Source organism: Haliaeetus albicilla, chromosome 26 (assembly GCF_947461875.1).
Source record: "Haliaeetus albicilla chromosome 26, bHalAlb1.1, whole genome shotgun sequence".
Taxonomy (NCBI): Eukaryota; Metazoa; Chordata; class Aves; order Accipitriformes; family Accipitridae; genus Haliaeetus; species Haliaeetus albicilla.
The window spans coordinates 11,219,227-11,244,675 of NC_091508.1; the positions used below are offsets into that span (position 1 = coordinate 11,219,227).

Consider the following 25,449-nt stretch of genomic DNA (forward strand, 5'->3'; position numbering starts at 1 on the left):
ATCCAGTGTCCTTCACAATAAGAAAAGTAATTGAGCAGAGGCTTCCTTGAGCATCTCAGGTGTCAGGGTGGATGTAGGTCTGTCTGTCCCCTATGGAGCCAAGTATGATCACGGGGCTGGCAGGGCAGGGTCTTCGACAGCCGGGGCCCATCCCACAGCCCCTAAGAGAGGTGAGCAAGGCAGGACCAGAGATGACAGCCAAGTTCAACCAAGAGTCCAGATCATCAGGAAGTTCATGGCGATGAGACAGGACTGTGGTCAAGCTGGGAAGTCAAGCCAGAGGTCAGTGGCAGGATAACCTCTGGTGAGGTCAACCAGGGCCAGACACATACCAGTGATCTTCAGGGAGATCCAGAGTGATGAGACAGGGTTAACATCAAGCTGGAAAGTCAGTCTACAGGTTGGTGTACAGACCAATGGCATCCACGGCCAGCTATGGGCATGTCTGCAACTGAGCTGGAGACCAACATACTACGGTGTAGCTCAGGCAGGGACCAGCTCAGGCTGGTCAGGGCCATTAAGACCTCTTAGTGCACTCAGGGCCCTGACACCACTTTAGATTTTCATCCTGGAAGCAACAGACATGGATAGCTGTGCAAATTTTAGCGCTCTCACCACATACTTCCATGACCAGGGAGTCTGTTGCCTTACCTGCAGTTACCAGAAGAGGATGAGGTAAGTGCACACTCCTGAGCCTGGACTTACCAAGCTAAAACCCACTCTTGTTGGCTTTTCTAGTTAGTCCACGTCCCAAACACACTAGGTTTTCTCTGCACAGCAATCACAATAGCCCAGCAACCTGCAAATGTCATTAAATAAGTTCCATCTTGCAGAGAAGACAGAGCCTGGTGGACAGAAAAATCTCTGAACCCTCCCCTTGTGCACCTCCATTCAGAGACATTTCTAAAACTGGGACAATGAATGTGCCTACAATCCACTTTTTTTTGGAAACAGCCTCTTGACACCCTTCTTGGAAAGAGTGAACAGGATGACATAAACAGCATGAGAATATGTATTTTAAAAGAGGAATAGCCCAGTTCTAAGCATATGAAAAAGCCCGTACTCCTCACTAATAAAAGGGAACTTTCAAAGGAGACATTTGGCATTAACAATTCCAGGGAACGCCACAGCAGAGCTCTTTTCCAGACAGCAGGTATCCAGCAGCACTGACCAAAAATTATCCTGCAAGGTCCTGTTGACCCTGCAGGATATAAGTCCTTGTTTTAGCCCATTTTCAATGAATTTTTATCCATTATCACAGAAAACCAGAAAGACAGGCTCCGGAAGGGAAGCTTGCACTCACACAGAGAGACCCAGAAAATTGAATTGGTAATGCTGAAGTGTTCACCCTACCTGCTCCCACTATGGCTAATTTTTCAACATTTGCCTTATAACTAGAAGAACCAAGACCAGAGTAAAAACACCGTCTCAGCTTTACTACTTCTAACTGCTAGAGCCTGAGAAAAGCCAGCTGTGCTTTTCAAAAGACATGTGTTTGCAGCTGTCTCACAGGACCTTGATTTATAGGAAGAGCAGAGTATGAGCAGTAGAAAGGTGGGAGGACGTACTGGCCAGCCTGCCTTGGGAGCTCATCACGCCCTCTCCTGTAAGCTCATCAGGGTTAGTGGTTTGTCCCTGTAAATCATAAATCTTACTCATCATGGGAGCTAGGAGAGGAAAAAGAAAAAAGGTTAAAAAAAAAAAAAGGAAAAAGAAAAGTTTATGGGGAGGGGGTTAAACCTTATGAAAATATTATGCTGATCTGATCTGAAGTGTCCTCACAGTTAAAGATATTTGCTGAAAGGACTGAAAACCCATATGCACATCTCCGTGACTTCAGGTCTGGTCTGCAGCAGGGGCAGCTTCTTTTGCTTTCACAAAGGTTACTGCAGAAAACCATGGTGCAAGAATGGCTTCAACCCCAGCATCCAAAAGGATGTGCCTCCTCCTCCTCCAAAACTGGCTTCCAGTAGTCAAAAACTGGGCATCAGGACCCTGCAGCTGCACTCTGCACAGGGAGAAGGGCAGTATCTGTGTGGACCATTTGTATCTGCAGTCAGACCTGCAGAGCCCACTCCAGGCAAATACCTCTCAGAGAAGAACAGTTTCGTTTTTCTTTTATGCTGGAGAGCTTGGACTGGAACCAGCAACTGCAGCCTATTACTACAGATGGTTGGGAGGGTGGAGAGATATCCATAGTGATAAATCCCCTTGAAATGGGAAGTATTGGGAAGATAAGAATCTGCTATTGCTGAGCACAGATTCAATGCGCAGTCCTTACAGCATACTGCTCCCTAGCTATCTGTACAGGGGTGGACTAGAGACACCAAAGACTTGGTGTCTGAGGGCCCATCTATACTAGGAGATTGACCCACTGCTGATCACCACCAACAGCTTTTCTGAGGACCTGAAAACACCTGAATTAAGAGGTAGAGTTTGGGGGTGCAGGGATGTTTAGGAGTAACTGTTATGTGTGCAATCATAAGCACTGGGTTGGTTCCCTCAGGCAGATGGGAGATAATAAGACTAACTTTGTGATGATGGTGGTAGAGGTTATTTTATGCCCTACACCTTCTACCACAATCTTGGTCCATCTCCAGGCTTCAGAGAACCTGCATGGGAGCTGTCAAGAGCCACCAAGCCTTGACCCACCTTAAAAGTGATAGTCTGGTGGACTATGTTCCAAATTTATTTCTATGCATGTCTAAAACCAAAGCTTCCTTATAATAATAACTTAAAAACCTAACTAAAGCTGAATTTGGTGAGGAAGGAGTGTGCGCTCCCTCTGCTGGCTGCGGATGAGCAGCTGAAGAAACCCACTAAGCTAATGAGCTCAGGTCATCCATCCTCATCATCAGCCAAAACGCTGGCAGCTGGACAGACATAGGCAAAGAGCAACCATGCTGGCTCACAGCATTAAAATCGCAATAAAGCACAGGGCAGTGCTATGAAAGAAGCATGAAGTTCAGGTGTGAAGAACTTCTCTGCATACTTTTAAAGGATCCAAAACCAGCATGTAGCAAGAATTTCTCTCAACTATTTTACTAAAATTTTGTGCTGAATTACACTTAAGTGCTCATTAAAACCTCCCCTTTGTCTGGGGAGTGCAGACCGTAGTGTCCCTCCAGACTGCAGATCGTAGTGTCGTGTAGTATGCTGAGAACTGCCTTTCCCCGAGCTTCCTGAAATAAATATTTTATTGCCTGTGATTTAGTAGCAAGCTGCCAAGGTCATTTACATGATTTTGCAAACCAGTTTTATCTCACTGTCTGAAATAATTTCTCAGAAGCTCGTAAGAAAGATGCTTCTTCCCTAGCATGTATGTTCAGTTTTATTTAGGAGAGTTAAACAACAAAATAAAATATCAAACCCCCAAGGAACATACATATAATTGCATGGACTTTGGTAAAAGTTCAGTGACATTACAGATCTAACAGTAACAATGTCCCTTTGCAAGGAGATTCCAGCTCAGCTTTAGAGTGCCCTGGTCAGCACATGATCTACGTCCTGCCAGCTGCAATGCCACAGGTCCAGTGGAAGGATCCACAAGAATGGTATTCTATCCTGCAACCCTCATGTTTACCACCAACCACTGTAAAACACAGTCTGTAATGAAATAGATCTCCAGCAGGATACTCACTAATAGGTGCATGCAGTGCCACATGTTCTTGGTAGGGAGTGTAGTATTTGTACTGCTTGCCACAGAATTCACAGGTGTAATTGCCAGTTTCTGTGAAGATGAAACAAATACAAAGATCAGAAAGGAGCGCAGGACCCTCTCACACCATCACCAGCTTCCCGACTTTTTACACAGAAACTGGCCAGGTGACAAAAACTAGAGCATATTCCTTGTGCACTTGGAACTTATCTGCCCTGTAATTCACACATCCTTTTCCCCAACAAAGGAAACAGTTAAACCGGTGTCCAGAGGGATGGAGCATGCATAAAAAGTCCAGTAGAACTGAACAAGCTCCAGGAGATTATCCCAAAATTGCAGCAAGTAAGTATGCAAAACAAAGGAGAGAATCCATTTCTGAAGTCTGTATTACAGACGACACAGTTTTGTCTTCCGGTTATAGACAACTCTGTGATAGGTGGAAAACAGGAACAGTCAAACTAGGAAACATGTTGTCAAGTTTAAGTCTTAATTACAGAACTTTTCTATTGGGATTGTAGATTTCTGTTGCATGAGGAGGGGCTTTTCTGTAGTAATTGTGCTAACTCCTGCTTTGGGGGTACTTAAAATAATGAAGTAGCACAACCACACACTGACACCTCCCACTCCTGCCAGTGCTGGGAAGCACAGAACTGACAGCAAGCTGCAAGCCAAAGGAAAATCCAGGGTTAATCAATTGTTTCCAAAACGAAGAATTCGGAGAAATGCTTCGGCAAAGTCTGGTCCTCTCTTTGTTTCACTCTGATCTGTTTGATGAACCCACCACAGTGGCAAAGTGAATGCAATCACCTGCCAACTCTGTCAATACACCTTAAGACCCTCTCTAATCGCTGCCAGCTTGCTTTTCTCCTGAACCTCTTTCCTCTTCTCTTTGCAGAGCTCTTGAGCAGAAAATGTCACAAAGCTGCATTTCTTAGGGCCAGGACTGTTGGTGTTTGGTGTTCATTTGAACCTAAACATATCTTTCAGCACCCTTAAGGTCCCAACACCCCTGTGTAACACAGTGCTTTCTGGTTTTCCTAGAGGTACTCCAGCTAATGCCAGATTTAAAACCCTTGTGCTTTCTCTTTCATATTTGAAGCTGTATAGTAACTCATACTTGGACCAATCTTCTGGAACGGTTCTGGCTCCTCCTCCTTCACTTCATCTGCTGCTATGACGGCCTGGTCATAGGGGTCTGCAAGAGAACAGAACCAGCAAGAGAGCTGACAACACCCTCAGGTTTTCCTTCTACAGCTGCATGGGCACTGAATGCTCCTGCATCTGTAATGACATTTCGATCTGTAACAAGAATTCAAGACAGGAATTATAAACCAAATGATCCCTCTCTCTGACTTGTCCCTCCTTCTCCTCAGATGCCCCAGGATTACCCCCACTTCCAGCCCAGTAACATGCCTTGTAGGTATATAATGTTTAAAAAATACAGAGAAAGACTGAACAAACACATTGCAAAGCCTGATCCATATTTTCTGATCTTCTTCCAGCGCATCTCCTATCTAATGATGTTACACTGTCTGACAGTGGGCACGGTAATGCAGTCTGCAAACAAGTCAGCTTAACAAATACTGACCAGTGACTTTCTACCATCTAACAGCACAGCTAGCAACAAATCAGAACCCAACCCATTTTATAAAATAATTTAATTTATGCCTTGAACAATTCACTAAATCACCGAAGACATGAGACATCTGCTTCTTTGACTTTCAGAAGCCTGATCAATTGTATGTACAACAAAAGCCTGGTACCTACTAGGGCTGGGCATCAACCTACTGGCTGTAGACATTGGGGGAGGGAGAGAGGGTGCTCCCTCTCCCACTGCAATCAGTGACAAAACTCCCTTCGACTCTTACAAGCGTAGAATCAGACCTGCTGTGCCTGAACTACTGAATTCTTGAAAAAGTTTGTGAAATAAAGCACACAAAGGATCTCGGCTTACCTGCCCGGTTTTCTGGGGCCCCTTCCACACTAAAAACTAACACAGAATAGAAGAAGGAGGGGAAGAAACAAAACAGAAATTAAATCCTCTTAAACGGCCTTGTTTTCCTCCTGTATTTCACGTATCGCTTCAGCATATTTCAGCCCCACAGAATAAACCAGGCTGTGTGCCCCAGTCCCTCCTCTTCCCAGCAGCATTCACACAGGAACTATTGGAGCATGCCCAGCCCTAATATACACAGATTCTCAAGGCCTTTGTTCTGACACTGACACAGCCCCACGTGAAGTTCAGAAGCACAGCTGCCTCACACTTGTGTTTGCTAAAACACAACTATCCCCTTGGAGGAACTGAGATAAAATGTCCTTGCAAGACACAAGTGGAAGCTGTTTCCAAAGCCCTCTCATAATCCTAGGCAGAGCTCCCTGAACCATAGCTATGAAGACACATTTCTGACAGAAGCAGACATGTCCATCTCACAGTGACTTTCAGTCCCAGTAATTTAATTTTGGCTCCCCATGGGAGGAAGGGAGGTTGCAGTGGTGGACTGCAGGAGAACACTGGCTGTTCTTAGAGCATGTTTAGATGTCCACAAGTTCCTGTTAAAAACAGCAATTTTTTTTGAACGCCACATATTGTGAGAAAACACTTGCTTTTCTGAGACAGTCCAGCCATTCAAAAACTTCTGCTTTCCAAGCAGCCTCTTTCTAAACCTCTGCCAGTGCTCCCTCCTTGGCCAAGTAAGGAGCAGTATTGACAGGCTTGCAGCATACACAGTGAGGGACTGGAGTATATGTGGGCTCTGAGTAGAGGAGCTTTAGATGCCCAGTAAGCAGGGAGCAAGCCAAAGCCAGTATGTTGTTGCTTCTATTTCCCCTAACGTAGAAAGAACAAACACTGCTTCTGGAGGAGGGTGTTGGCTTCTGTCCAAGTGTCACCAGCCTAGGCCACATCTACATTCACAGACGAAAAACTGGCCTGTAAGGTCCACTGACAACTGCATCAGTTCACTACCACAGTGATTAATAAGAATGAAATAACAGTTCTCAACTTTGAAATGTGGTTTCTTACAGAGGAGCATGTTGGGAACAAACCTGTAAAGTCAGAAACGAAAAGGCAACCAACTCTTACCCAGCGAGTAGCCAGACTGACAATTTACCTTGTGGCACTCAGTTGTAGCATATCCATCCTAACCATGAACCTTAACAAAGACAGGACTGCAAGGACCACAGGTCCCAGCAGAGGGTGTTATTTTGATGTACGCAAAGAGAATCAAGCACAGCAAACTTCTTCCTGCAGTGCCTGTGGACTGTGCCTCCACTGCAAAGGCGAGCAAGCCATGCTGTGCAATGTCCTGTACATCATGGGCCGCACGGTCCTGCAGAACCACATTTTGCCTTCCCCAATGACTTCTCATTCTAGTTTGGGTGTCTGAGTGTCAAAACAGTACTCACCATCCACAGCATGCAGGTCTCTGTGCTCTTGGAAGCAGCTATAATATTTATATTTTTTCCCACAAATGTCACACGTGTACCTAAAATTGTCTGTAGAAAGAAGAAAACAGGCCACTTTAGAAACTTTGAGATAAAAAGCAAGCACTGCAGACAACGCTGCTCAATCAGACACCCCCATGCAGTTACACTCATCCCACACACTCTGTCAAATCTCTAAGGCAAACAGACAACCACTGCTTCACAATGTCCCTTGTGTGCCCCACACCATATGGCTTGGGGCATATTCTGACTTGCTATTTCCTATTCAAGCAGCTCTGCTCTCCAGTACAGCCTCCAGAAGACCTCACAGCAAAGCAATGAAGACGCAGAGCAACAGGGCCTGCTGAAATCTCCGTTGGAAGTTCAGGGCTACAGCAGGCAAGTACTGGTCAGGATGGGGACAAACTGGCAGAACTAAACACAGAGCCAATGTATGAGCTATTAGAAGTCAAAGTCTTAATATGCCAACTACAACATGGCCTGCATGTGCCTACATGCTCATACCCCACTTGGTTCTCACTGCTGCTGCTTACTGAATACTAACTGCATCTAAGACCCCATATGGGCACGTTATAACAAACAAAACCAAAGAGAACCAACAATCCAAAACACGCAGAACAGTAAGGTGCTCAATGAACAGAAGGACTGATGGAGCCTGGTTTCATGTATGTTTGTACCCCAGACTCCCCTCCCTTCTCCCCAGCAACAACAGACCCCCTTCACCAAAGCTGTGGGGGGAAGACAGATGCAAAAAAGCTCAAGATGCTTATGAATTCATTTTGGTCTGACCGAGCACAATGAATGTCTTTGGCTCAGCTATCACATCAGTGTAAGAGGAAAATTTCACTTGTCAACTTGGTCGGGTTTTTCCATCTTCTGATGTCTGACATACACCTCGGGGTACAGACTGACATCCCTAAGTAGTCACCCCACTGCAACTTGCAGCATTGTACTTGTCAGGCAACCACAGTAGCTGATCGGTTGCGTGCTACTAGACCATTGCAAACAAAGTAAACCACATCAGCTTGTGTAGCCACAAAGGATCTTGAAACTAATGTTTTACTTCACAACAGGATCAAGCTAGGAATGTACACATCAGCTACCGAGGCTCCATAGATGAGTAAGCTCCAGTAGATTCAGTAAGCCCCCCTGCAGTAGCTCAGTTGTTTGTATTCACGTATCCATATGTTTAGCAAAGATAAAGTCTTGTTTTTACCTCTTCCATACTGTGTTCAAACATACCAGAGTATGCACATTAAGTAAGCTTTTATTTTACTTCTCAATAATTTTATTTTTAAAATAAATATTTTAAGCTAGTATGCATTGGTACAGTCTAATCGCTCACTTGGGTTCACTACTGCAGTCCATCAGCCCATGGGGTTTCAACACTAAATGAAGAACCATTTTCCACCCTTTATTCTGCTTGGCAGAATGAAAGTAGAAGCTATGGTGATCTATAAGAAAAAAAATGCCAAATACAAAAGGTGTTACACAGCTGAGCATGGGAACTTTACCCCGCTACCAAAAAATATTTGTATCTTAACCAGAACACAGCAATGCTAAGCTAGATCTAAGGGATTTTTAAAAGTCTAGGCTGAACAAGTGAGACAGAGCCCAGGCATATATACCGAGATGAAAAGGTTTCACTGCTTCTGACAGTGCATTGCTTAAGGAAGAGAAGGAGGAGAAGCAAAACATGACTGCAAGAACATTCAAGTGATAAAAGCACTGGTGGGTCACATTTAACTATGTTTCATTATAAATCTTATGCAGTCTCTTTCTGTGGCCATACATGGGAACTAAGGGTCTCAATCTACTCTGGACCCTTTCTGACAACAAAGCGAATCTAATGACTGCTAGTGAATATTTGTGTATCTGTTGCAAAAAAAAAATACAGTCAATTATTAGCAGAGAAAATTCATAACATGTCATCAGTAATCAGTCCCACATCACTGGTGTCCCCTAGACAAGAAACCAACCTCATTTCTGAAGTGTAATGAACCATGCGGTAAATGAACTGAAGACTAATTCTTCAAAGGAGTACCAAATACCAACCATTTTCAATACCTCCATTTGGAGGAAGAAAACTATTATGACCTTAGTTTAGAAGAAAACTGCTCAGTAAATAAGGAGACTTGTTAGAATAGAATAAAACTAAATGCTAGAGGGACACTATTTCACAGACTCAAACAGGCATGGCTAGTTGTAGTCTCTAACTTAGTAAAGATTGTGGGGATCTCACTGTCAACAGCAGAAACTTGAGTAGCATATGCTGGGTATGACCACTTCCTTCCCGAGGCAGCGTGGGGAAAATGAAAACACAATAAAAAGTGTAACAGCATGCCCCAAGAGAATAGGGTTTTGCTTGTTTTGTTAGGGGGCTGTTGTCCCTAAGGAAGAATGAGCTCCAGAGATTATAGTGAAACAAGTCATTATGAGGAGTTAAGAATTTGTTCCAACTGGTATTGGTACTAATCTCTTCCTCAACTCTTTAAAGGAGATAACACCCAGCAAATGGTGCCAAGTCTCAGAGACGAGGAGGTTTACAGAGAATTCAGAAAGTATCACGAGACTGCCGATGTGTAGCTAAGCTTTACCCTCTCTGAACAACGGTCACTCTTCCAGGGCTGCATGGAAGCACCAGACTTCTTCCTTCTTACCCAATAAAGCTGTCTTTGCTGACAGCTGTTGAATACTTCCAGTGCTGTTCCCAGCAGCAACAGCTTTCTTAGCAAGAAACTCACTGAGCAAAATTAGCCTGTACAGTAGTACTTTTCCTGCTCTGGGTTATAGCTACTACACCAAGGTAGACTCTAGCTGGGCACCATACCCAATATATGTAACAACATAGCTTTCAAAGGGAAGAGCTACAAGGGGCTTCAAGTGCTCAGGTGTGCCTGCAAGCCCATACTGAAAACCCCATCCCTAAACCTCTGAAGAGATGGTACCAGACATAGCCAAACTAATGCTACTTAAGCAAGTCTGCTCAGATTCAAGCTCTCTCCTATCACCAGATAGACATTAACACAGTGCAGCTCCACCAAAAGCAAAACCAGGCACTATTAGGACTTAAGGAAAAATACAGGTAAAGATACTAATTAGCCCACTAGCACAGAGGTTCAGTGCTGTCCCTTAATGGTGTTCGAGCAACAGTCCTGCAGAACACATCCTTGTTGCAAGCTGAAAAATCACTGTATTACACCGCTGCAAACCTAGAGTTTCAAAATGCTCAAAAGACACCTAGTTAAAACCCAAACTCCAGCAAATATCATTCCTCCTTCATGCTCATGAGTCCTTCCAAGGGGAGCAGTGATTCCAGAAGAGATCTACGGAGTAATGGCCTTGCATACTTCTATACATGCACCAAAATACAGGATCACATCTTACTAGAAAAGGCAAGCAACCACCTTGTTACAAGGCAGTTCCTCAGATATAAAGGACTGACATACTGAGATGGCAGAGGCAGGTTTTTCAAGTACCCCAAGAAGTAACTCCATGGGACCTGCAAGTATTTTTGTCTGCTCTGCTTGTAAAAGACAGGGAATGTGCTGCTTTTTTCTGCCTGTCTCCAGGGGCTGCTGCTGGCTGCCTCTTGTCGTGTGGTCTGTGTTCAGCAATGACTCGTAGCTGCTTAAATACCCTGCCCTAGGAATGATCAGCCAGGTCATCTTTCTTCCCAGATGTTGCATTAAATATTTTGAGATTTTTTTTGTTTGCTTCAAATATTCAGCAGAGAAGAAAGCATGTATTTCATTTTGGCAGGAAACAGGGAGGGTAGAAAACACATGACCAACAGTGGCAGACAGAAGAGGCTTCTGTCCTTAGGGCACTTGGCCCAGGGCCTCAGTGGATTTTGCTCTAGAAACCCAGGAAGGGAACGATAGCAATCAGAAATTTGTTGAAAGGTCAGGACTTCTGTATCACAAGCTAAAAATACAGATCACTTAAACCACCCTCCTAAGTGCAGGAATCCGAGACCACAAGAAACTGTGTACAAACTAGTTTCCACTGGGCTCTAAGAGCTCTGCACAGCATCACAGAAACCCAAACTGGAAACAGTTACATACATCATCCAGATAACAGCCCCGCAATGATGACAGCACATCCCGTCAAGGGTCCGGAATGATGGGGTCTCTGCACAGCAGGCTGCAGGAGCTTCTTAAGGACTTCTCCAAGGTGAAGAACAATTGTCACCTGACCCAAAATTCATACTGACCTTTCAAATGGAAGAAGCCAGAAAAGCTACTTGATAGAGGAGCTCTCACGGCAACTAGGCACTTTGCAGATACTCTTGAATCCTAAGTGATCCTACTCTTATAGAGCACTGCAGAAATAGCTGTCTAGTAGGGACAGCCTCCAAATGTGGAAGGGCAAAACTGCTGAATGTAAACAGACCGCAACAGCCTGCTGAATGATTCTTAAAATCCAGTAGCGTTCTGGGTCCCAAACAAGAAAAAAGCAGCAAAATTTAAAAAAGAAAAGAGGGCAGTCCAGACAGCACTCCTTGTCCTGCTCCATGGTCAGGGTGGCAAAAGAAGCACCGAACTCCAAGAATTCCACATTCCTGGCTCATCTTGGGAAACAAGGTTTCCTAAACAGTTCATGAAGTCCAGCAGCATCTCTGAAAGGGGAGGGTGCTGGATTTCTTACAGTTAAGCCTCCTGCAATACATTTTTCTGTCATGTCTCTATTTGAGGCTGTGGTATTTCTCCCCGCAAATGGGCTTTCTGAGTGAGGCTTATGTGACAATGAAGTATCAGCATCATCCCTCCACCCACACCCAGTAGATCACAGGACAGTCCATGAGATGCTCTGATAATCAGTTTCACATTCCTTAACTGTTTCCTGAAAATCTGCTGGCAGATTCTGAAGTCCTTACAAGTCCTGCTGGTTGATAAACAGAGAGGGCTGGAGCTAGTGAATGGCTGTGTAGCAGTACCTAAAGAAAATATCATCTTTCCTGGTATGTCTGCCTCACTGAAAGGAACCATGAGCAGCTCCAACACACTTCAGTAAGAGCCAAAGCCACCACGACTAAACCACCTGATGCAAAGAAACAGGAAAGATGGCATTTTCTAAGATATGTGCTGCATGCTTGCCTCTGGGAAACACCTTTCCGAGCTGTGTCCGGAGCACAGACTACCTGAGCAGCCTCCCCAGAAGAAGACACAGAGTGTGCAGCTACTGCATCCTTACAACACAGCAGGGAGCAAAAACATCTGGGACCCTCACTTGTTTCTGTGGATTCCACCCAGGGCAGCACAAAGACAGCTCTGGAGAGAGGTTTCTTCTCCCTTTCCGCAGCCAGAGGGGCACCTAGATGGAAAGGAACATATTTATGGCTTCCTAATCTGGCACGATATTCCCCGCGCAGGTTCACAGACAATTCCTTTGACCTAACCCTTTGGCATCTTTAGGGGCTTCCTTCTAGATGCTGGACTGGCAGTGGGGAGAGGTAGAATGCAAGTTTGCAGACATAAAGCTTACTGCCTGTAGACCTCCATCTACTCCTCATTCAAACTGTGTTCTTGCACAGAAGTTACGAGCTTTACAACTGCATTTTACAGCCAAGTAGAGAGTTGCCAGTAAAATCAGTTGCAATCTACATCAGAACTCAACTTGAAGGTGTCTAATGGCAAAACTCCTTGAAAAGGGAACAGGACTGAGCCCAAAGTCAGCAGGAACCCCTTAAGAGGATTAAAGTATCCAGAGTTACATTAGTAAGGATTAAATAATAATAAAATCCAGAAATTTGGAAAGGACAGAAACCCTTACAAGCCAGCTCCTAAGTGGGGGTTAGGAAAAAACTTTGTCTGTGGGCAAACTATTCCAAGATCACTCATTTCACGATCATTTACTTCCTTCCCACAAACATTTGGCCTTTGTCAGGAACACAGGAGATACCTAGGCACACACTGGCTTAACCTAGCATGGTGCTTCCCATGCTTCACAAAGAGGGGTCCTCAGGCTGCAAAATACCAAACCAAACCCTCACACAGAGGGGCCAAGTCCCTTGAAATTACCAAAAAATGGTGCAACATGTTAGCTCACCTTCAAGCTGGCAAGGGGCTAAATGACAGGTGAGAGGGCATGGAGCCACAGACTTCTGCTCGGTTTCTTGCTGAAGCATTTCAGAGCTTAGTCCCAGCTCCTAAGAAGAGCTGTTGCAGATGCATTCGGTAGCTACAGGATTGACTTCACCTCACAGCATTTTTTAAGCTGCTTTCAAGTAGGTGGCCAGTGAACTGTATGAATTCTGTAATACTTTATCCAAACCACGTGTCAGTTGAATGTATCAGAATGATGGAGATTTAAGTGCAGACCATCCAAGGCTGTATGTAATCCCTCCAGGTTTGGAAACTTGATGCCAGACTAGCAGGAACTTCCATACAGAGGGGAATATCCTGAATTAATTTCTGAAAGACAGCCCCCTTGTTCATAATAGTCTGACAGTCACATACTGTAATTTTTTTTTTAAACGTTTTTCTGAAAAGCTGTTTTGGGTACTACTCACTGGATGTTGAGAGAGAGAAGACTTCCCAGGCGTTCTCAGGATGTTACACATCAATGAATTTCCTTCTCCCACAGTTAAAAGTATGTTAAAGTTGAATCCAAACAGACAGCAAACATCAGCAATTTAAAGCAAAAATATTATGGCGTTTTACGATCATCCACAAAATCAGCATTATGAGCCAGGATGTTCAGACTCCATGACAAAATTCAGACACACCAGACAATTTAATTAAGGCCAGCAGATTTAGTGTCATATTTCTTCATTCTAGAGTCACTTCAGGGCAGTGATGGATTCTTTTTTATTCGAATTGTAACTAAGTGCAAGATAAAGAATGTTGAAAACAGCGTCTTAAGGTGCTACTACCAGCAATATGACAATTAATAGCCTCAACGATGCAGTTATGCAATAATTGCATAATTAAAATAGGTGTACTTGTACATACCTAACTTGCTGATACAGGAAGGTTTGTATCAATAAGGATGCTGAATCTCTGTCTTAAGTGAAAAACTCAGTCCAGCCCACACTGTCCAGCACAACACACAATAAAGGCCATTTTATTTTAACCTCCTTCTGGAATCAAAATGGTTTGGCTGGGAACACACTACTTATCTGCTTCACAACTGTTTAGATTAAATGATGTAGCATTGAGAGTTTCATAAAGGAAAAGTAATCCTCATCTTGACTTTTTCCTACTCATTTGTCTGTGACTAGAAATTTTGTTCTTACTGTGATTTCCAGATGGGAATTCACATGGAGTGTCTCTGCCTAGTTTCCAAAGTGGAAAGGAAAAGTGAAAGTTAAATGACTGAGCAGCACTGAAGAATAGATCCTGGCTCCATAAAACTTCGTAAAGAACAAAATCAAATTAAAATAAACTAGGAATGATGCAGAACCCTCCTCTCTACAATCACCCAAGATAATCAAGAACTCTTAACCTTTTTGCTCAGGTTGAAAGGAGAGGTCTTAAGAAGGTAATACTTGTATTGCTCTGCCATTCCTGGTTATGAATATCCTTAGAAGTGAAAATACTGAGAACTTAAAATACCTAAAGTGTTTTTGGTTTTTGTGCGCTGTTCAGGTTCCGCGTTGTTGAAACGCCAACAAGCAGCTCAAGAAACAAAGGTTCAGGCTGAAAGAAGAATTTGGAATAATTAACAGCACTGCTGTCTGTACACCTTTTCTGTTGCTAAATTTTAACTCATGTTGGAAGATGGAAAGTTTATTCCTTCTTAACGAACGGTGGAGGGATGTATTTCCATCTTCAGTAAAGCTCTCCTGGCATTTTCAGGACAAACTGATGGATGATCAGAACAGCCTGAGATTACTAAAATTCTTATCCTTTTCTAGTAGAATAAATATATTTCTCCATCAATTTTACTGCCTAGGAACTCTGTAAAAGATTTGTTGCGAAGTATGAAATCCAGATTTCTGTAAACATTGTCTATTTGGTCAGTGTCTGGGAAACGGGAAGAAATATAATTTTTATGGGTATATTAGCAATTTTCTGTGTAAGATCATGTGAAGATCACAAATTTATAGACAACTTGAAAGCCTCCTTTTCTAAAACCTTAGATTAAAACTACATACAGAGAAACTGGTCCTCTCCAGAGCTATGAACCTGCGCGAACATCAAAACCTCCAGCATGACTGCATGTGTGTCATGCTCCTGAGCACACCTTATGTGGTTATAAGGCAAGACACCCAATAGGATACCCAAAGTGAGAACATCCAAGAAGAACCCTTAGTGTAACAGTTATGTCAGAAAAGCAACTTCAAATTTACCCTATCAAAAAACAGGTCCAGGAACCATTACCTATTTCACCCAGCCTCAAAAAAGACGTTGGTGCTGTAATGTGAAGGCGCTGGGTCAGAACTAGCGAACAGCAGCAGAGAAAGGCAAAGGGATATGGATCTCCCATGTTACAGAAAACCTGAGAAATTGCAGTGATAAACTCTGTCTCATTCCATTCTGCGATGTACTCAGAGAAGGAGAACATAAGAGCAAGACAGGAGTGACCTGTGTTAAGGTGCAATGGACAGCACTGCACCTTGCCAAAGTCTTGTTCCAGGGGAGAATGAACAACCCCAGCCCCAGAGCTGCAAAGAAATATGCTTTTGTGAAAGGCAACAACTACAGCACTGAAGGAATGTATCTCAGGCCTTGAGGTCAAAATTTCTTCACACTGTAGATCCCAGAACCAAGTTTCTTATTATTTCTTTAACGTCCTTCTCCTGCACTGAAATTTATTATTCTTGGTCTCAGCCCATTGGTCATTTAAATTTGAAGATGAACATATTCATCTACTTGTTAGGCAAATGAGAATCTAAAGAGACTTTACCTACTTAAAATGCAAACACATTAGCAAAATAAAACCCATTTTTATAGCTTTCCCCAAGGAGCAGGAGAATTATTAAATAAGAACATTGGAAAAATTAATCGCAAAGTTGTAAATGACTAACCATTCACTTTGGCATGTGTACGTGGGTGTGCACACACACACACATCATTTACATCAGGCTTTTAATTGTGTAAGGCATTAGTAAGTTTTACCAAGCACAACAGTGGAACTTTCCATTTTTTGCTCTGGTACCCCCCAAAAGTACAAGGAAATAAAAAGCTAAAATTTACTTTAAGGAAACATTAAGGTTGCAAATTTGAATATTTAAAATTAATCAAGAAACAGAGATGCTAAAGGTTCTTCCTTAACCTTAAATTAACATCAGCAAACCACTTACATACCTTTCCATCACTAGTCAGAACATTAAAATCACCATATCCTGTATGCATAAGGTCTGGGCAAGAAAACCTTAATTTTGAACATATTAATTTCACAGTTTAAATTCACAACCCTCAAAATGTTTTTGCACATGCAAGGCATTAGCAGTGTGCCTCCACAGTTAACGTTTGCAAGGAATATTCCAGCCCACATCCTTGCTTCTAACCTTTCACTGCTTTTTCAAATAAATTCCCTCTTAGGCTGAACTTTCTCATGCTTAGTCAGAGCCCAAAGGGAAATATGTTTTTAAAAGATCAGGCCAATCATTTTTTATTTATGGGGTTGTGAAATATTTACTATGTATTCCATTTTGGGGAAAATAAAGAAAAATTGCAATTTTCTTTTTTTCTCCTTACAACTAAATAATGTCACACAGACTAGACACACACTTCTCATGGATGCTGTCCTGTACACAGGTGATGGGTTTGAATGCATTTGGCTAAGAAACTGGAAAGAAAAACATTCTGTTTGTAGCCTACAGCATCCTCAGACCCAGATGAAAGTTAGTGTCCCCCCTACCACCAAATGTCCTATCTTAGCCCAGCATCCAAGTACAATCTAGCACATAATAAGCAAGTATGATACTACTATGAATAGGGAAGGAGAAAATAAAGCTCACACATGACATCAGAGTTATATTTAATTTTCAAAAGACGCGCTGCTTGACCAATCACCAATCTGATGAGAATTGCAGACAGCTACCAGGAGTTGGGATATAATCACAAACTAAAACATATCTTGCACTGAGGCATAAATGCTTCACTGCATCTAGGTACTTGATAAGGTGGACTGAAGATCTGGCAAAGAGAAATGACTCGGGCATCATAAGGCACCCACTAAAAAACTGTGCCACAATGTGGGAGCTTCAGCAGGAAAGAGCTGAACAGGCTGGCAATGTCCCTGGCAGCCAGCTTTGCTGTACCAGAGCGATGTGCTTCCGTTTAGGCTATGGCAAAGCCCAAACTTGGAGTCAAGCTCTGAATGAGGGATGGTGATGGCACTCAGCTATTAACACAAAGACCGAGAGATACTGGGTTGTCCTGCCTGCTTCATCATGTACATTGCTGGGACTGGAGTACCTCCTCTGAAGACCATTTTGGTACCTCTTGTATTACAATGATATCTATCCTTAAAACCAGTTATTTTTAACTCTGTGACGCTGTAGCAGACACTGTGCATCCCTGCCTTCCTTGGTATTTGCTCTTATGTGATGCAGTGCAAGGAAAACATGCTGACTGGCATTTCCTTCCCTAGATTGCACTGGTAGAACTGGTAGCCTTGGAGTTGAAATGCTTCTCAGCATTTTATAATTGTAGTTTGCAGTTTCATTTTGGTCTGTACTACAGCAGTCTGTCATTCGAGAGGAGAGTGTAGTCCGTCCATTTCTCAGTCTCTTCTTGAGGGCCAGCGCTGAGCTGGAGAGGATGCTCAAGACTGGACTGTATCAAAAGAGCTCAAGAACTCTTTGTATTACCAGCTGCACCTTGTCTTCCCTGGAAGACACATCTGTGTTTTTCTCTCTGTAGGATACCAGTATCTGTGTAAACCTTCGATTACACAAAATTTGTACTCCCAACGCAGTAACACAACTCACTTCAATAGGGAAAGTAACACGTAACACATTAAAAAGTTGCTATGAACTGGGAAGGGTGACCGAGTCTGGCCATAGAGGGAAAGTCAAGACTTCAGTTTAATTGCAGCAAAGAGCAGTTAAGATAGCCAGCTGCCAGAACGTCCCACCCGGGGCTAGCAGGGAAAGCACTGGGAAGGGCCTCACATCTGAGAGGTTAAGGAACTGTCTGCACAGCAAATTTCTGAAGAACATGTTAGAAAAACAACCTTCAGGATGTTCTACCTATGAAGCAATGAAACATTTTGGAGCCCAAATCTACTTTTAAAATTCTTGCAAGCTCACAGCTATCAGTGCCAGCCCAAATTTTTGTCAGTGACAATCACCAATTTCATCTAGTCATTTTTACCCAGTCTTTGTGCAAGCAAGGCGAAGGAGTTCTCTTCAGACGACTAGAAGGAAAAGTGCATTCAAATGCTAGCTCAGCGTCATGAACTCTAGTTTCAGGAGCAATCAGCAGCTACTCCTAATGAACAGACACACAGTGCCCTCACGTACAGTCTGATGAATGCCAGTTAACTCGGCGCCTTGCAGCAGGCTATGAGCCTGTCTCTTGCACAGGCTTTCCAATGCTTCTCACAGCAGGGTCCCTAACTCAGGCAGCTCCTCCAGTAAGATCCATGACTGACCCCAGCACATGCCACGTTTACCTGACCACAGGAGAACAGCTTTTCCTCCCTCAGGAAAGCACAGTTGAAACCCACCTCCTTTGTGGTAGACAAGAGGGAGGCCACAGGCTGCTGCTGTGCAGGGCATAGGAGTTACTGCTCTGCAGCTCAGCTCTGTGGCTGCTCCTGCTGCAGCAGTGCTCTGCCAGCTGCCACTGACTCCTGCTCCACAGGGTGCTCCTGCTCAGGTGGGGCTCCAGCCTGGGTGAAGGTATAACACTACTTCAGGTCAGCCAGTGCCTCCCACCGGCCCTGCTAGCCACGGCCTGGATGCAGGTCCTCTTCCATCTGTATGGCTGCTGTCCTCAGCCTTGCTTCAGGCATGCAGGGGCTTGCTGCTCGTCCTTGGTTCTGCCAGTTCCCACATACCTCTCCCCACAATGTCCAGTCACAGGACCATTAAGGGCTCTGGTAAACCCATTTTTTTCCCAGTAAATACAGTAACTTCTCTGTCCCCTTCAAACAGCAACATGGAGAGACTCCTGCCTCCTTCCAGATGAGGTTCAGGCAGGACACTCTCTCTTTAGTGCCAGAACTTTGACCTGCTCCAGAAAAACTTCACACCATGATGGTCTGGAAAGAGCCACTCATTGGGGTGTGCAGAGGTGACATAACATCATCACACAAGATCCAAAGACCACTTTTTACCCCTCCTGCAACCTGATAACACAATAGGGCAGTCTGAAATACCTGGTAGATATCATCACTTGTGAGATGGTAATACTAATTCTAAAAAATTATTTGCAAAGTTCCAACACCACAGAAAGGCCAACAGACACAAAGAAAAAACAGGTTGTATCACGTGGGATCAGTCTTGGGATTTTGTGGGATCTGGCCCAGGAGTTTTCAACCTATGGGGCTGCAAGCATAAATGTACTACGGAAGTTGCTCCCGTTTATGCTAGAATTTAAGGCACAAGTGAAGGAGGCTGTCAGGTGCTGCCAGGTTAAGGATGTTCTGGGCTTACAGACAGGAGTTATATGCTGTGCTCTCAGGCATCTCCTGAATGGTGGAGTACATTGAAGAGCTGTGTAGGAGTAACCTGCTGGCAGCATAAGCACAGGGATCTGCTTTTGAGAAACAGCACAAAATCCAGCTTTGCCTCTTAAACAGAACTGCATACACAGAAAAGTAGGAGATGGAGACAGAAAGAACAGGATCTACCAGAAAACAACCATTAGTGGTCTTCCAACCTCCAGCAAATGTCACTGAATTGCCATAGTAACAAACTGCAACACCGCTAGGAATGAAAGCAAGTGGAGCGTTTGAACTGGGTTGTTTTAGTGGAACCGCTTTTTCATGTTTTCCTGCACACCACAGAATAACTGGCTGGTGGCATGCTGACAGTCTAAAAGAGCAAACTTCACACTCATAGCTAGTACTGCCAGTGAGCACTACCTGCTTTTAAACTACATCTTGCTTGTCATGGTCCTCAAAAAGTTGTTACCAGGGCAAGAGAACAGAGCAAACCGCACTATCAGCAAGCTCCCCTGAACCCAGCCAACCTGGCTGACACACTGGAGATAAATTCAAGGCTCCTGAAATCACCTCTTCCTGATTGTTCCCACTTTTAACAGCATTTTATTTAAAGACTCCAGGTATGATAAGACTCTTCCCCACAATATTTATCAGCATTGCTCCATCAGGCTCAGGACTTCTCCCTTGCGAAGACGAACACTTACTAAGTCTCAAATAGCTAACCAGACATACGTTAACACAACAGCTATACTTTAAGAAACCTTCAGCTTTTAACAATCCTTCCATTTCTCTGTGCATTTGTTTTCTGCTTTCTTTCACAGGGTACAGAAACGCAATCCAACAGTGTAAGGCTGTGCCCAGCAGACAGGGACTTGGCTGCGAGCCCAGAGACTTGCGCTCTCTTCCTTTGCCACTCGCCCACTGGTTGCCTCTGGCAAGTCACTTTCTCTCTGTCCTGCTGCTTCCCTGCCTGCCTGCAGAATACCAAGCTCCTCTGTAAAGTGATCCGAGGCTTATCCAGGCAAAAGACTTAGAAGTACTATGGACTAGTAGCACTATTTGCTGTATTTGTTAACATTTGATATTTTGAAAACAGGTATTAAAAAGCTGGTGGTAAACTGAAATTATGCAAGTGCCATATTAACAGTTGCCAGAGCAACCTTAATCCTGTCCTAGGCTGATCCAAAGAGGCAGAGACACTATTAGAAAAAGCAGTAGTGAGCAAATAGACAAAAACTTAGGTGCTTACACACTCCCAGATGAATTAAGGTTTCATGGGCAACCATAAAACTCACACTCTAACTTTGAGCTCTGCAAGCCAATTATGATTATTTTGGAGATGTTCCTGTATGTAAATTCTTCTTTCCTACAGAAAAGAATAATACCAAAATGCAATAGCCAGAATATTACAGTCCATAATCTGTAGCAGAGTTACAGATCTGGAAACAGCAAAGGCTACCACGCTCTGGAGAAGACAGCTGTGCTGGTGAAAGCTCATACTCCCCTCTACCTCCCGAGGATGAGCCCAAAACCAAGCTGTCAGCATGGAGACCATCCTGGGCTTTCTTCCTAATTCAACCACAGTTCCCAGGTACAGGCACTGTCATGGGTAGGACTGCTGATCCAACCCTGGTGCCAGCCTAACTCTTAAAACTATTGTCTCCAAACTGTGATGTGCACTGAACGCTACCTGCTTCATGACCCAGCACAGTGCAAATACCTGTTCACATCAGAGGTGATGCTTCCCACAGCCGTGTCTCTGGCACACTGTCCCTGCTGGTACGGGGCTTGTGGACCCCTGCTTGCCAGTGGTTTTATTTAGCTATCTGTCAGGTTGCCAAGAATTTCCCATGGTATGTGAGCAGCAGGAGGGAGAGTGTTTTTACAAAGTTTGTAACTCCCCTAAACATGACTGGAATTTCCACCGAGAATGATGGCACAGATCTAGCCCAAACACCTTCCAGAGGAATTTGAAAAGTCTGGAGCAAACCACAGAGGCATACGAACACCTCAGAAAAGACTGCCAGACTTTTCTACAGCAACAGTCAGTGACCTAGATGTCAAAGTAGCCACACCTGCCTAGGAAAAAATATCACACAGAAAGTTTTTTTCAAAACCTCTCTCCTCCCTGCCTCTTCCCTGCCAGTCAAAGTTGGTAGCAGTAAGACAAGCCTTTTTATTAACACATTAGCACTGTGGGTTGCATTGTTTTCTTCTCTCTACATGTGGGAATTCTGGTCTTGGACCCTGAGCCAAGGCTAGAAAAGTAGCTCCCAAAGCCATGCAACTATGTCCCCATGAGCACATCCTCTGCTCAATACCACAGATCCATGTCCCTTCAAGAATGGGTCCAAAAAAAAGAGAGTCCCAGAGACACAATCTATGGACTAAAAACCCCAAAGGCTGAAAATAACCAACCAAGTGTAACAGTTTTGCCTCAAGTGGGTCTTCAAAGTGCCTTCCCAGCTGGAAAGTCTAACCACCACCATCTCCTCTTTAAGCAGGCAGCAAATAAACTGGCCTCAGCTGTGTCCCAGCTTGCCCCATGGCCCCCTTCTTCCCATAAAAAAAGGCAAGGCCAGGCCAGTCCATCTCGCAGCAGCCTGGTCTTCCCACAGTCCTTCACACCTGAAGGCAGGTGCACTTTACAACACAGCTTCACCCACCATGTCAGTAACTCATCCTCCCAACAGCCCAAGCATGACTCGCTCTCAGACCCAGTATGACAAGATGCAGACTTTGCCTCCCAAGAACAAACACGACTCATTGCTCTCAGGGAGCACAACACAGCTAACTGCCACCAAAGCGCACTTACTCCTGGCACCAAGCCAAGGTGCCCTTGCTGTGCTCTGCAGAGGCAGCAGCCAACACGTCTCCTCACTTGATGCACAAGGTTGCCTTCACCAAAACTTTTTAGGTGACTGCTGTGGCTTTGAGTAACAGCTGTCTCCAAAAAGTCACCATGGAGGAAAACCCGAACAGCTTTTAAAAACCTGCAGTTCTAGTTATTTGAACTAATGCCAAGGACCCACTGCTGGTCAAGGAAGCTCCTCATCCACACCAGTTTAGGATGGATGCAATCTATGGCCTGGAGAGAAGCACATGAGAGAAAATAAGATCTTGCTGTATCCCTTAAATACTGAGAAATTTTGGAAGAACGTAGCAAACCATGCCTGCAGAGACCATGAATCTAGAGGTTCCCAATGAGACAGAAATAGCAGAGGAAGATTTGAACAATACAGACATCTGTAATAGAAAGGGTGTAAACAGCCAAAACGGGTCGCAGAGGAATAGCAGTGGAGCAGCAGGCAAAACAAAAATAGCAGGAAAGGAAAGATAAATAAAAAATTCCTAAAATATATGAGGAGCAAACAGACTGACAAGGAAACAAGAGAGCCATTGAGTGGAAGAAGTAGAAGAACCATGCAGAGGCAACCAGGGTAGGCCAGGGATTTAATCCAGCCCCATAGGGGAACACACAGGGAGGAAAGAAGACAGCTGAACTATTTCACCGCAGCAGCAAGGAGGGGAAGAGGAAGATGACTTCGTCAGGAAATTACAACCATCTGCCCTTATGAACAGCAGCACCAGCCAAGCAGTTTCATGTTCGCTCTGTAAGACAGGTGACATGCCCGGCCTGTTCTTCCACTGGATGGCTGCGGTGGATCTTCCTTCCCCATCCCCTAGCCCACCACTCACTGTCTCCCTGCTCTGGTGGCTTGGTCTTGCCTCCAGGTCTTTCAGCTATATGAGACTATTTGGGGATAGCAATGAGTGTGGCAAGTATAAAGGGGGTTCAGTAATTCCTGCACTGGGGAGAAGGCCAGATTTGTACAGCCCTGCATGAAGATAGAAGCAGTCCCTGCATCTCTTACTGCTTCCTGTTCCATCTCCACTGCTACCATGGCAGCTCCTCTGAAGCCTGGTGCGGCGAGAAGCTGCTTGTCACTGTTCTCTCCCAGAGACTTCCTCTGCCTGTGACTTTCCATTTGCTCTTGCTCCCCAAGATCCAGCCACCACAGCAGAGGCAGTTATGTCCACAGAAATCCTTCTATGGCTTGAACGACATGGGGTTTGCCCACACAGCAGAGGCATGAACCCTCATGCTTTTTTCCCTCTTACTCTCCATACCTTGCTCTGCCTGTGTCTTTCTCATCCAAAAGAATTCCCACAACAGGTAAGAAGGGGAAAAGCTAACTTACAGAAAAAAACATCTCTTTGCACACAGTGGCTCCCAAGCTCTGGCAAAAAGGACACTACGTCCAATACCCAAATAACAAGCCCAGGATGCACACAGCCTAGCCCAGAACACAGTAGGGGCCAGTGTCAAAATTCAGAGCAAGGGGGCCAGGAGATGAGCCTAGAAAGACTCAGGATAAGTAAGACACCGATGGGCAGCAGAACACCTACTGAAAGAGACAACAAAGGAGGTGACAGGAGTCTGGGAATGAGTCTCCATCCCCTGCACAGAGCTGGACACCACATGTCACTAGGACAACGGAAAGAGAAAGGACCCTGCTGCAGAGCCCATCTCCCCTCTAGTGAGCAGCAGGCGTGGGTATACACTGTGCAATGGCTGGTTGCTACTGAGATATTTCAGCTCAGGGCTGAGGAACTTCATCCCCTACCTGCAGTGAAGTCAGGCCTGCTTCCTTCTGCTGACAGAAAGCCAAGACTCCCCTATGATAACCCCAACTCTTCACCTATCACAGAACAGGCCTGAAGAAACAGCAGTTCAAAAAAGGTGGCATGGTTGTTCAATTTTAAATTATTGTTTTTCTTTACTATTTATCTAACATTTTTATACCCACCGAGGGTAAGTTTGGTGCTTCCAAGCTGCCTTCTGTAACCACCAAGGTTGGCAACTTACCTTTCCAATGCAAACCGTGGCTGTTACCCAATACGATCATAGCAAAATCCAGGTCAGCAGAGACCTCAGGAGATTTCTGGTCTGACCTCCTGCTCAAAGCAGGGCCTGCTCTAAGCTCAGACAGGGTTACTTGGGGCTTTATCCAGGCTGGTCTTGTAAACCTCCAAAGGATGCAGAAAACAACCTTTCTTAACAACCTTTCTTGACAACCTGCGCCACAGCATAGGGAAAACCTTTTCCTTCGATACAGCTTCAGCCTCTCTTCTTTCCACTTTATGCTCATTATCTCTCATTCTCCCGCCACTGTGAACTGCCTGGCTCCATCGTCCCGACCACCCCCTCACAGGGCAGTCAGTCTGCCATCAGGTCCCCTCCCATGCCACCTCTTCCCCTGGTGCACAGGCCCCGCTGCCTCAGCCCCTCCTCACCTCGGCAGCCCAGGGGCCTGTGCAGAACCTGCTCCGGTTTACCAGCGTCCTTCCTCGGGGCAGGGACACACGCGCACCCCAAATGGTAGGTTTAAAAATCCTACAAGACTTGATCACACCAGAGAGGTTGGCAGCACCCAGCATCTCCCCCGTGGGGGCTGAGGCTCACGGCCGCCCTCCGTCTCCTCACAGCGCCCAGCTCCCCCAGGCACCGCGCGCCTCTCTCGGCGGGAGGACGACGACGACCGTCTGCCGCGGGCTGCGCCGCGGCCCCTCGCCCCGGGGAGGCCGTGCCGTGAGGCGGCCGCCCCGCCGCCTCCCGCCCACCGCCGCCGCCGCCATCTCGGCGGGGCGGGCCGCCCTCTGCCGGCCGCGCCGCCGCGCCGCAGCCCCGGCCAGCGGGGAAGGGCCCCGCCACCCCCGCTCCCCGCGCCGGGCGCCTCGGCGGCACCAACCCCCGAGGGGGGGCGAGGGATGCCGGG

General features: G+C 45.1%; 1 protein-coding gene across 19 annotated transcripts in view; it reads right to left on the reverse strand.

Annotated features, from left to right (window-relative positions):
- The window catches only part of ZNF618 (zinc finger protein 618), a 164,659-nt gene that overhangs the window by 38,735 nt on the left and 100,475 nt on the right, over positions 1–25,449 (reverse strand). For 15 of the 19 annotated variants that reach the window (XM_069770888.1, XM_069770893.1, XM_069770885.1 and 12 more), the window contains 4 exons: positions 7,064–7,153; positions 5,613–5,648; positions 4,776–4,853; positions 3,641–3,730 (listed from right to left, as the gene is read on the reverse strand). In XM_069770888.1, the coding sequence (XP_069626989.1) occupies positions 3,641–3,730; positions 4,776–4,853; positions 5,613–5,648; positions 7,064–7,153 (294 nt within the window). The remainder of the gene's footprint in view (positions 1–3,640; positions 3,731–4,775; positions 4,854–5,612; positions 5,649–7,063; positions 7,154–25,449) is intronic. The other 4 variants (XM_069770883.1, XM_069770891.1, XM_069770882.1 and 1 more) reach the window with 1 other exon arrangement.